We start from the raw sequence: 13,422 nt of genomic DNA, 5'->3' as shown, positions 1-13,422 counted from the left end.
ATTTAAGATGCACATTCTAAAAAGCATAACTTAGAAGATATGATTTAAAAAGATTACTTTTTAGTATTTTTCAATGTAGAGTCACTGGGGTAAATTATGTGGAAAGAGTAATAAAATTGAGTATTTATTGTGATCACTTAAGATATTTATTATTAAAACTTGGAGCAAGCTACGCTGGAAAATACTTTTCCAGGTAATCATTGGAAATTAAAAATGTTGCTAAAATAAATGTTGTCCAACAATAATTAACACATTCTGCCATGAGCATTTTGGAAAGAATGACTGCATTATTGACTTAGTGAAACAACTGAGGAACTGTAGTTAACAAAACATAGAGCTGGGTGGATTTAGCTATAATCATTTCAAATGTGCTGTTATGTACTTTACTATTAATTTTGAGGTAATGCTAAGTAATTCATTATCAATATTACTCCTTTGAATTAAGTTAAAAGTTACAGAATGTTTCTCAAACAATAATTCTTCACCTAACCTTTCTTTATGTTCCCACCGAAAACTTATGAAAATTGTAGAGAATTTTTTCAAAGGCTTGTTAGTCACTCCTTTTATCCCTGACTATTGTGTAGTTAACCAGTAATTTATGCATGAAAAAGATAACATATTATATATAGGCAAAGGATTCAAGAAAAATAACAGCAAATATACACTAGGTATATATTATGAATAAAATCAACACATCCTCAAGCTGGAGAAGATATATCAGTTTATAAGGAATTTATTTCCATTTGTCCCATATGGCTATTTGAACAACTTTTCCACCACAGACTATACTTCCAGAGCATTTCTCGTGTTATTTTGCCTCCAAAACCTAAATGAATGCATTTGTAGAATTATGTCTACAGTGTTAGAAGAAAAATTATTCTAGTTCCTTGTTTTCTCACTGATTCTAACTCTGTTTTGTCACTACCTGTCTAAATCATTAGACTGATTTAAGTTAACTTGGCTCTCAGTTAGCAGCAGACTGTGCCCAAAAGTAATTCATTTCCTTTATTCTCTCTTATTCTCCTTATTATCTTATTCCTTATCTTTATTCTCTTTCTCCACACCCTCATCTGTATTATAATCTCTATTCTATCAAAGCACACAGTGCTATTAAATGAGGAACTTAGTGAGAAGCTGTAAAATAAAGAAAAGTGAGAATATTAGAAATTGCCTCAAAATCCTTAGCTTTTAAAACAACTATTCCACATTAAGGATATGAAAACTTTGTGAATTTGAGTGCATAACTGCAGACAATCATTAAATAATAACCTAATCTGTATCTTCCTGTTTCGATGATATAAGCTGCATAAAACCTCTTAAAAAATACTTTTTCTGAAATGAGACCTAATATAATACAGGTAACCTCTAGAACCTATAGGGAAGAGTGTTTCTAAACATAGCCTGTTTCAAAATGAATAAATGATAGCATCTAGTATATTCATTTTGGCTCTGAAAAAGTCCACATCCTTGGAATGTAGGTAAAGAGGAGTGAGTTTTAAAACATAGGCATTTGGGGAAATAATGAATCTGACAGTTGAGAGTTTTATTAGTGATGATTCAGAAAATTTTAAGAGTTGAAGAAACAAGTAACTTTTTAAATATAATCTTTTTAGGAAAAAAATGCTCCCTAAGCTAGTACCATAAAAATCAGGTTATTGTAATTTTTACGTATTCATTTAACTTGTTTCATTTTATCTGGAAAGACATAATTTCGTATTTTTGAAAGTGATAGGCTGTTTTCAACTAGAGACAACCATGTGTAATGAAGATTCTTGAAGGTATTTTTAACTGATCATATTTCCATTCCAAATAAATACTATCTACCTGAAAAAAGAACCTCATTTCTAATCTCATTGTTGAACGTTGGCTGTAGGGAAAGAAAAGAAGTATAAAGCTTAGAGTCTCAGACATGAGGCTTTAAAGATTTTTTTTTTCAAATGGTGAATACAAGAATACAAATGTTTCAGGAAAGCAGTTCATGTTAACATTTTAAGATTTAATTAGTGCACAATTTCAACCATAAATACCAGTTAAAAACAATAAAACTGAAGTAACTATTATATTGGTAGCATACTTGCAGTTTTTCTGCACACATGTGCAAACAGTACAGTACTGTGCTAGATGAGAATTTAATATAGTGTATTATTTAGCCTGCTGTATAACACACTATTATTAAACATTTAAAGAAACATGTAATTATTCGCATCAAAATTCACTTGCACTGTATTTGGTATTTAAAGGGAGAGGAAAAACCATTTGCCAGAGGAGGAGTTGAGTCCCAAGGTGGAGCTGTCTCTTGTGTTAAATGACACTGGCCTATTAAAGCGCTCTGATGGGGAAGGGCTTAAAGGCTGAGTCAAAAGCCAAGAAGTCTATTTACGCCTACCTCCCAGCCCTTGGCAATCTGACTAATAACAAACTGAACTAACAAGAAAGACTAGAAAGGGAGGAAAGAGAACATTGCTGCAGCTTGCATCTACAGCCTAAGAAAGCAAGAGTGATCAATCCCAGCTCTGTTACACATCTTGTTTATTTACTGCACTCGGCAGCTTGCAAATGGTTAACTATATGCAAAAAAAGTCAGCATAGCTGTGAAGTATGCCGTGAATTTTAATTGGGGAATAAAAGGACAACTGCTTCAGGATGATCTAGTATGCACTCTGCTTGAAATATTTTCAATGAAATGCTCAGCATTTTGTGTTTGACCAGAGGTTTTAACTTTATAAAGCGATGGGACTTGCCAAAAAGTGATATTTGAGAAGAAAGTACGTGGTGGTCGGTGTTTTCTTTTTTAATAAAGAAATTGAATTTACTTTGAACATCTCTTCCAGCTGTGCATTACAGATAACGTCAGGAAGTCTTTGCTTTACAGGTAAGATGAATGTTTCCAGGCTTTCCTTATACATATTTTTGCATTATCCCAAAGTGATTGAATTTCTGTTTGCCTCTTTAAAAAAAAATAACTTTGCATTAAAGGATATCCAGTTTCATTCTTGCTCACTGGCACAACTAATGCTGTAGCAGATGCCTGTTTTCTGTGAGCAGCAGACATTTAGTCCAACAGCTGGCTGTAGAGAAGAACAAGTAAAATAATATGCTACTATTTCTTTTACAGCATGCAGTTTGTTATGGGAAACTGAATTATTTGTGCTTTTTGAAGGGAAGATTACTTCCAAACACCATTGTTGTATTTGAAATACAAGCACAATATGAAAAGATTCTTTGTATTTTGTATACCACTTTTATTTTTTCCTGACTTGAAAATATGTAAATAGAGATTTTTTTACCTCTTTAACACTGTATCAGATTGTCAATATAGAACCACTTTTCACATTTGTGTGTATTTCTGAAAAGACTAGAAACTGTTCCCTAGGACATTTTGAAGAGCATAAAATGCACATAAGATTTAAAAGAAATAACGAGAGGAGAGAGTCTCATCTGGAAGTTATTTACTCTTTTCTTAAGATACTGTGCCTGGTGAAATGCATAGTATTCTTTCTTGGTAATCTATGGAAAAGTAGTTTCAGTGTTTGTGGATGCTAATCCACAAGATGAAGACTTCCAACTTCAAGCTGCTTGATTCTAAGCATAGCCCTCAGAGCTGTTTAAAATCAAACTATTTCCCTATGGAAACATTCAGCCTGCTAACTTTCCCTTTATATAGAAAGGGACTCTATTGTTTGATGTCTTTGGTTGCCCTTTTACCTTTCAGGAACTTCATACTATACATGTTTTCAATAAGACAATGTATTTTCATGGAGTGAAAGTTTGTTTTCAGGATTATTGATTGGATTCTGGGATGTATTATCTAATTGTGATTTTTAATTAGATTCAAAGTTCACATTCCATCCAGAAACATGAAAGCAATTATCATTTCCAAAAGTCGAATAGTTATAAGATGTGGTGTTTCTTTACCTTTCGATTTAGTCTATATAAATTTAAAGTGCAATATTTAAAAGAAGGGAATAAAATTAGATACCATTAGACTTCAAAGTATTTACCACACCACTGCTGTCATTTTAGAGTTAGAATTTTTTTTTTTAATTGCTATGTCAGGTGCAGGTATTACATTTTTAAGGAGTTGGAATATGTGATATTGTTATCTTGAACTGTCATTTTTTATTTCCTGAATTAGAGATATCCTCAAATATTTTAATATAGTGAAGCTTGCTTTATAGTTCATTGTTTGCAACATTAAGCCTCATAATAAAGATCAACTGCTTAACTATGTGATGACATTCAGTGCCCTAAAACCTGGTTCAAGACCTCATTAGGGAGTCATTTGCTAGAAATTTATATGAGGCATTGTTTGTTCTAATAGCCTGAAATATGTGTTAAAGATCAATTTTTCTTCTTTATTTTTTATGATATTAACCTTATCCATAGTAGAAATTAAAAGTAGCAGTGAATATTCCACCTCTAGAAATTCAATATAAAGTGTGACTGAAGTGAAATTTGAATGGATGCCTTTAAGCATATATATCTGATACTACAAGGCTTATACAAACTGCCCTAGACAACATAGTTAAAACAAAATCTTTTATAAAGTTCAACTTTACTATATAGAGACATATTTTTTCTCAAAGTTTTTAAATAAATAATGGAATTAATAAGTATCTTAAGCCAAAATCAACGCAGGTTAAACACAGAGTTATTAGATGTTATATTGTGATATCCAGTTCAAAAACAAAACTAAAGGAAGTGTATAATGCATGCAAACATACATTCCTGCTAAGGATCATCTTTGAATTCCCTACAGGTCTCTCTGCTTCTGGCTAATACCTACATATTTGTCTTTTATTGTAATCCTTCAGCCTTAGATTCATCTAGTTTGAGCTAAAAAATAAAAAAAGCCAGGGTCTTCTCAAGTATACATTTTTGTATCATATCAAAGTATCAATGGTCCATTTAGCCAGCACCCCTCATGTCTATTAAAATGCAGATTATTTGGTAGATTTGAAGACAATTGAGTTGACATTTTAAATTCTCCCTGACCTAAATTTTAGATTTTTATCACAATGCAAGTTAAAAGTAAAATAAACCTGCCAGTCATAATATTTGTAAAAAGTAAAAGAAAATGTGGACTCAGCAATGTATTTATATATTCAGAATAATAATATTTTGCCTTTTAGAGGAAAACCTATCATTTTGAAAATGTCAGATTCATCTCCTCCCTGCTCCTGGCCACTGAAGCCCATTGCTATTGCATTTTATCTTACAGAATCAGATCCATCACAGGACAACATGAAACTTTGGAGTCATCTCTTGTATTCATCTCTCCTTGCCTGTATATCGTCACAGTCCCAATCACCAATGTCCTCTGCCTCAGCCAGAGGTTCTTGTGACTCTCTTTGCAATTGTGAGGAAAAGGACAGCACGATGCTAATAAATTGTGAAGAGAAAGGTATCAAGAAGTTATCCCAAATAAGCGTGCCACCATCACGACCTTTCCACTTAAGTTTAGTAAATAATGGTTTGACAATGCTTCATACAAATGACTTTTCTGGGCTTACCAATGCTATCTCAATACACCTTGGATTTAACAATATTGCAGATATTGAGACTGGTGCATTTAATGGCCTTGGCCTTCTTAAGCAACTTCATATCAATCACAATTCTTTAGAAATTCTTAAAGAGGATACTTTCCATGGACTGGAAAATCTGGAATTCCTACAAGCAGATAACAATTTTATTACAGTGATTGAACCAAGTGCCTTTAGCAAGCTCAACAGACTTAAAGTGTTAATTTTAAATGACAATGCTATTGAGAGTCTTCCTCCAAACATATTTCGATTTGTTCCTTTAACCCATCTAGATCTTCGTGGAAATCAGTTGCAAACATTGCCTTATGTTGGTTTTTTAGAACACATTGGCAGAATATTGGATCTCCAGTTGGAGGACAATAAATGGGCCTGCAATTGTGACTTATTACAGCTAAAACTTTGGTTGGAAAACATGCCCCCTCAGTCTATAATTGGTGATATTGTGTGCAACAGCCCTCCATTTTTCAAAGGAAGCATACTGAGCCGGCTGAAAAAGGAATCAATTTGCTCCACTCCACCAGTGTTTGAAGAACACGAGGATCCTTCAGGATCATTACATCTGGCAGTAACATCTTCAATAAGTGATGGTGGCATGTCAACCAAGACCACGTCTCTTTTAAAACCACCCACCAAAGCACCAGGTTTAATACCTTATATTACAAAGCCATTCACTCAACTTCCAGGACTCTACTGTCCTATTCCTTGTAACTGCAAAGTACTCTCCCCATCAGGACTTCTAATACACTGTCAAGAGCGCAATATTGAAAGCTTATCAGATCTAAAACCTCCTCCGCAAAATCCTAGAAAGCTTATTCTCGCAGGGAATATTATTCATACCTTAATGAAGTCTGATCTAGTGGAATACTTCACTTTGGAAATGCTTCACTTGGGAAACAATCGCATTGAGGTTCTCGAAGAAGGATCGTTTGTGAATTTAACAAGATTACAAAAGCTCTATCTGAATGGTAACCATCTGACTAAATTAAGTGGAGGTATGTTCCTTGGTCTCCACAATCTTGAGTACTTATATCTTGAATACAATGGCGTTAAGGAAATATTACCTGGTAGCTTCAACCCAATGCCTAAACTTAAAGTCCTCTATTTAAACAACAACCTCCTGCAAGTTTTACCACCACATATTTTTTCAGGGGTTCCTCTTATGAGGGTAAACCTTAAAACAAACCAATTTACCCATCTACCTGTAAGTAATATCTTGGATGACCTTGATTTACTGACCCAGATTGACCTTGAGGACAACCCCTGGGATTGTTCCTGTGACCTGGTTGGATTGCAGCAATGGATACAAAAATTAAGTAAGAACACAGTGACAGATGAAATACTCTGCACCTCTCCAGAGCACCTAGACAAAAAGGAATTGAGAGCACTTAACAGTGAACTTCTTTGCCCAGGTTTGGTCAATAACCCATCCTTGCCAACTCAGACTAGTTATGTAATGGTCAATACTCCTACAGCCACAACTACAGCGGACACTATTTTTAAATCACTTACCGATGCTGTACCACTATCTGTTTTAATACTAGGACTGCTGATTGTATTCATAACTATCGTGTTCTGTGCTGCAGGGATAGTGGTTCTTGTTCTCCACCGTAGGAGAAGATACAAAAAGAAACAAGCTGATGAACAGATGAGAGACAACAGTCCTGTGCATCTCCAGTATAGCATGTACGGCCATAAAACAACTCACCACACTACTGAGAGACCCACAGCATCACTCTATGAGCAGCACATGGTGAGCCCTGTGGTTCACGTCTATAGAAGCCCATCCTTTGGCTCAAAGCATCTGGAAGAAGAAGAAGAAAGGAATGAGAAAGAGGGAAGTGACGCAAAACATCTCCAAAGAAGTCTCTTAGAACGAGAAAATCATTCCCCACTCACAGGATCAAATATGAAGTACAAAGTCACAGACAAATCCACTGAATTTTTATCCTTCCAGGATGCCAGTTCGTTATATAGGAACATTTTAGAGAGAGAAAGAGAACTTCAGCAACTGGGAATCACAGAATACCTAAGGAAAAACATTGCTCAACTTCAGCCTGATATGGAGGTACATTATCCAGGAGCCCATGAAGAGTTAAAGTTGATGGAGACATTAATGTACTCAAGGCCGAGGAAGGTATTAGTGGAACAGACTAAAAATGAGTATTTTGAGCTGAAAGCTAACTTACATGCTGAACCTGACTACTTAGAAGTCCTGGAGCAGCAAACATAGAGAGTTAGAAGGCTTTTGCAGAAATGCTGTGATTCTGTCTTAAGTCTAGACCTTGTAAATAAGTGCCTTATATGAGTGTATCATCAATCAGAACTTAAGCACAGCAGTAATCCTATGGGGAAAAAAGAATAAAAAGAAACTCAGGGATAACTGGGAGAAGCCATTGCATTGTCTTCAGGCAATTTTATCTATCCCCAATAAAATAAATCCTTGCACGTAAATCATTCAAGGATTATAGTAATATTTTCCCATATACATAAAGTGTTTCATAGAAGTCCTCTTGCACATCTAAAAGGGTTCAAAATTTAAGCAACCCTTATTTTCTTGAGTTATATTACCCATGGATTAAATAGAATTGGATTTTGTCATTTAAAAAGTATACCTATATATGTAATTATAATATGTAAGAAATATATTGTTTATAAAACCAGTATATATACCACAAAAATGTAAATTCTTAGATACACCTAGTTTTCTTGCAATAAAGGCAAAAGGAACTGGAACTTTAAAATTACAAATAGTAACAGTAAAGAAAAAATGGAAGGTTGAATTATATAGGCTATGAGTGGCTCAAGACTTTGAACCTTTGATGATTAAAAATGCCCCTGCTATGCTTTCTAAATTTAAAAATGGAAATGATTAACAGTTCAGGTGGAATGGATAAGAAAACTTTTTGGTTTTTCTGCACATTTTGTGTGGACAATCTTGTTAATGCTGCTGTGAATTAAGGTACGTCATTTGTGCTCAAAGTTTAATTCTTATTCTTGGGATATTTTAAAAATGCTACTGATATTCAACTGTAAATATGATTAGTGCATCTATTAAGTTTGGTTTCTTTCATAGCATTAATCCTTTGTAAATTTGAATACCACAGTAGAAATATGTTTCTTGTGGCAAGTAAGAATTTGCTGGTGTAAAACAAATAGGAAATATTATTTTATTTTTATTGATGTAAACTGGTAGTTGCCATAAATTAGTAGCAAAAGGAACATATAAAGGGTAAGTAGTTTAAGTTGCCTCAAGACTGGGACAACGTAGCTTTATTTTACAAGAAAGTATAGCTAGATTTTTATGAACTATTTATTCTGTACAGTTTTGTATATTTTTGGTTCACAAAGGTAATTATTCTTGGGTGCCTTTCAAGAAAATTAAAAATACTGCTCACTACAATAAAACTAAAATTAAAACCCTCTTTTTAAATGTGCTTTCTTCAGTTAGTCTAATCTGTAATTCAGTCAAGTCAGGATTAATGCATACACATGCACGCAGGCACACAAGCACAAACAAGCAAAAACAAGATTTCTGTTTGTCGTCACCCACACAGAAGCAGTTTCTTCACCATGTGCAAAAAGGCCATTAAGTGTCTCAATGTGATTGACGTGGAACCAAACTTTAAGTCTGACCCATGGTTTTCCCTTTCTGGCAAATCATTTTCCCACTCAATACAAATAGAAATTATTTTATTTTCTTCTTTCTGATTATAGAATCAATCATACAGCAGATTTTCACAAGGCAAAATGGATTTAAGATAATTTAGTTCTGTTTCCTGAACACCACTCAGATCCATGCACAGGGTTAGGAAGGAACATATTTCCTATGAGGAAGGATGTTTTTAATTTACTTTACACTATTTTAGTGATTCGTGAATGTTCTATTAAATGTGTTGGTCTTCAACACTCAACTTTCTGCACTACTAGCTAAATATACATTGTTTCTTTGATTTTGAATGAGAAGACTTCCCTGTTAAAAACAGTAGGAGCCTGTGTGGCACGGTATGAAGAACAGTTATGAGTTCATTATGACATCGTATCACTAAGTTTTTAAAAAATCATTGCATATATTAATATAAAGCAATAAAATATTATATATTAAAAGGTCCATTGAAAACCTAAATTTCTCCAGTAACTTTTAAGGTTGGAAAGGACAAAGATGGGAATTCTTTTTTAAATTAACACTTACTAAAAGGAAATCTGAGTGCATATGTAATGCTTATATGTTTATCCACTAAAAAATATTCAGCACAATAATGAGTAGTAAACCCTCCAAAGCATAAATTTAAATGTTACACTCGAAAGAAAAGAATAAATCAAGAGCAGAATTCATGTTATTGCTCAGTAGAGTATCTGCCAATATTTCCTGATCCTAATCAAGTGCATAGAGGTATTAGAGAGACTTAAGAAATCCCCATGCCTGCAGGATCATTGGAATGGATCCATGAATGCAGACAGAAACATGTCCTCAGGAACATTCTTCTCTTTTGAGTGATGGAAATATTTTTTTTAAATCTTCGTTCATTGTATACATTTCATTCTTCAACTTAAAATCAAAGACAGAACAAAGTTGCTTATGGAGTCATGTAAAAATATCCTTCAAATTAGGTTCAACCCCAATACTGAAATCCTATAAGAGTCTGGATATTACTTACAATGATGTAGGAATAGTTATGGTTTCCAAAGAGTAAGAGTAAGGGCTTAACTCTTTAATTCATGATGGAACTTTTCTTATGTAATTTGTTTCCCTACTACAAGTAGTTGAGAGTTGGGAACTCTAGTGATGGTCTTTACCTCTTAATGGGTCTTGTGACTGGTGATAATCACTCAGAATTTTGGTTATTTTACCTGTATTTCATATGTCTTCTCCCTCCCACTACAGAATAATTTTAATTATATTCCCTGTTTGATTATTTTCTTACAAGGCCAAGGTGGTCTCTTTCTGCAACTAATTGTCAGATTCAGAGACCTAAATCCTAATTCTTCAGCCTTATTTACATTGTACCTGGGCATTCAAAAAAAATTAGACTTCTCATTAACCAAGGATTCTTTTTTTTAAAATTTAAACAGAAGTTACATTTTGTTCACTGCATATCAGGGAAAGCTCTGATTCATGTCTGAATCTTGAATGTTTGTAGTACTGTGATAGTAGTGTATAATCATACTGGATGAAACCCTTTCGATTCTGTCAATCTGTTAGACACAAATTGTATTAATGTGTATTTAACAAATTACTTTCACTAAATAACCATGAAAATACTTATTGGAAATTTATGAGTGTTCTTCAGATATCTTCCATTGATCTCCATACTGGGATGATAATTTTGCAATCTATATAAAAAAGGATTATATCAATAATGCTGATTCTCCCTCTTGAATCAATCTCATATCACAGAGGAAAGTTTTTCCTCGTTGCTCTAATAGTAAGTAAATGGAAGTAGCAGTATCATCTAAGCTGCTTTCATGCTTTGATTCAATTACTTTAAAATGCTTAAGCTTTAATCCAGGATTGACAAAAGTGATATGACTATCCCCTGTCATTAAAAAGAAAATTTTTTAATATACTGGTTTATATCTTTACATATATTGGGTTGGCCAAAAAGTTCATTTGGGTTTTCCCGTAAGATGTTACAGAAAAACCTAAACGAAATTTTTGGCAATACATACATAATTATATATATAAATATATATGACTACATATATATATTTTTTGGAGAACTACTAAAGATGAAATAGATAATGATAGATAGTCTCATATGTGTAATTTATTTGTATTATTTATTATTCGATGATAACTAATAGAGGTATAATCAAAGGTACTTTTAAAAGAAGAAGAATACTAATAACGCAGAATTGTTGGGCAATAATCTGGTTTTTTTTTAACACAATCAAACAAATATATATCTAAGGGAAGATCACAATATTTCTTGTATGTAAGACTTTCTACATAATAATCTTTGGAGGAGGCTGTTCTGTACATGAAAAGGGGTATCCATGTTCAGAAAATCCTGACTATTTAGAGAAATTTGGATCTCCTGGTAATTGGGAAATGGTTTTACAATGAATTTGAGGTTTCGTCTCTATTTCTTTTCCCTGAACACTTTGTTGGTTCAAGCATGAATGGCTGCAGTTTTCTTCTTGAGAAGATGGAATATCATACAAGGACAATCTTTTACAATAGGAAAGGAGACAGTTACAAGGAGGAGTGGTCCTATATATCTGGGCAGCCAAATCAAGAATGATCTCTTTAATGAGGAGCACACATATGATTAAAAATACAATGTTTCTTTGTGATTTTTCAATTCCATACATCCTGAAATATAGATATTTGTCCAAATATTCCCTGAGACTTATAACTATAATAAATTATAGGACATAATAGTTGTTTATCATTGAATTATAAGATGATTATATTATTAAAATTATATTCTTTAACAACTTTTTGTCTTATATGGAAATAAACTCCATTATCTATTCTCTAGAACCCATCTAGTTTTTTAAAGTTGAATTTATATTTACTATACACACATCTATTCTATGTATGTGGAACATAGAGGAGACTGCCAGATGTAGAATCCTTTTCTAGCTGCTTTGAAAGTATAAACAATTAGACAAATACTCTTCTGTTAGTGAATGTCAACAGATTAGTGAATAAAGAATGGAAACAATTCAAAACAACAAACTGCACACACATACACAGAATCATTCATGTATTTCCAATTTAAATGATTTAAAATTGCACAATTTTTAAATAGAGAATTATTTCAGAAATGTGAAATATGGAAAGCAGAAGACCTGACCTTCCACAAATAATTATTGCCTCTTACATCTCTAAGCCTCTACCAGTGAGAAAATTGATTATCTGTAAATGGTAAGGTATTTTGAGTTGCCTGTGTAAATCTCCAGGCGTTTCATTGTCCTGTCATCATATTTGATGTTCTAAAGTTCTTGAACAGATGCTACACGCAAAATGAATCATTTTGTTGCCAAGATGAAAATGTTCAATTTTAAATTCGTGGTGTTATCAGTGATGAAAGTATCATTAGTGAATGGATGTTAAATGTATTTCCATCCCTTTATTTGGTGTTATGAGCAGTCTAAAGATATATAAGTCCCCATTACTGTGTTTTCATGACTCATACTGTTATAAGTTAATATACTGATACATGGTAGAATAAGAAAAGGAACAATAAAGTTCAGAGGAGTCATGATTCTGGAAGAATAAGATCAGTTTAAGTGCTACATATGATTTCATAAATTAAGGCTTTCAGGGACATGTTTTGGGCCTATTCCTAGCATTCTGAAGTATTTTGGCTTAGAAATATATATCTGAAAACATTGTATTATGATGCAGGAAACACAATTCCAAGATAACAGCACATCATAAACTTCTAGAGTTTATTCTAATTTTCTCATTTTACAAATAAAGGAGTTTGCCTTACATTACACAGTTAGTAAGAGTAATAAGGCCAGAATTGGAATGCTTTCTTGTTGTTGTTGTTTACTTTGTTTTGTTTCATTCTCAGGGCACTGGTCTTCACCAGACTGCCTGTCATGACAATGAATATTTACAGGCCATATAGAATCATAAAGAATGTATGTCTTACCCTTGCACATACTTTGCTTCTGTGTTTAGGTAGGACACTCAACTTCATGGAAGAAAAAATAGATGTTTGAGTAACTTTAGACATGGGTTATGTAATTCTAAATTATTCAAAATGGTATAAAAGTACATTTTAGATGCAGCTAGAAAAGTGCTGAATGAGTTAGTGAATTAGGACAACACACACATGTGGCAGACAGAAACTTATTATGCAGTTTTTTATAAATTCAGAATTACTATTTAATCAATATTCTTATATTTTCCAAACACAATTTT

The 13,422-nt window shown here is 33.1% G+C and overlaps 1 protein-coding gene across 1 annotated transcript; it reads left to right on the top strand.

Moving 5' to 3' along the window:
• The first annotated feature begins 5,087 nt into the window (after positions 1-5,087).
• SLITRK6 (SLIT and NTRK like family member 6) lies at positions 5,088-7,961 on the top strand. Its single transcript, XM_079902987.1, has one exon. The coding sequence runs from the start codon at positions 5,092-5,094 to the stop codon at positions 7,771-7,773; it is 2,682 nt and encodes an 893-aa protein (XP_079759113.1). The 5' UTR covers positions 5,088-5,091; the 3' UTR covers positions 7,774-7,961.
• The last annotated feature ends 5,461 nt before the right edge of the window (positions 7,962-13,422 follow it).

This window comes from Stenella coeruleoalba (genome assembly GCF_951394435.1).
Source record: "Stenella coeruleoalba genome assembly, chromosome: 18".
In the NCBI taxonomy this organism is placed as follows: Eukaryota; Metazoa; Chordata; class Mammalia; order Artiodactyla; family Delphinidae; genus Stenella; species Stenella coeruleoalba.
This window is presented reverse-complemented; position numbering and strand designations above follow the sequence as displayed.

Bases quoted from the DNA above. Each gene is read 5' to 3' on its own strand.
- SLITRK6 (XM_079902987.1), top strand. From the start codon at position 5,092: ATGTATTTATATATTCAGAATAATAATATTTTGCCTTTTAGAGGAAAA.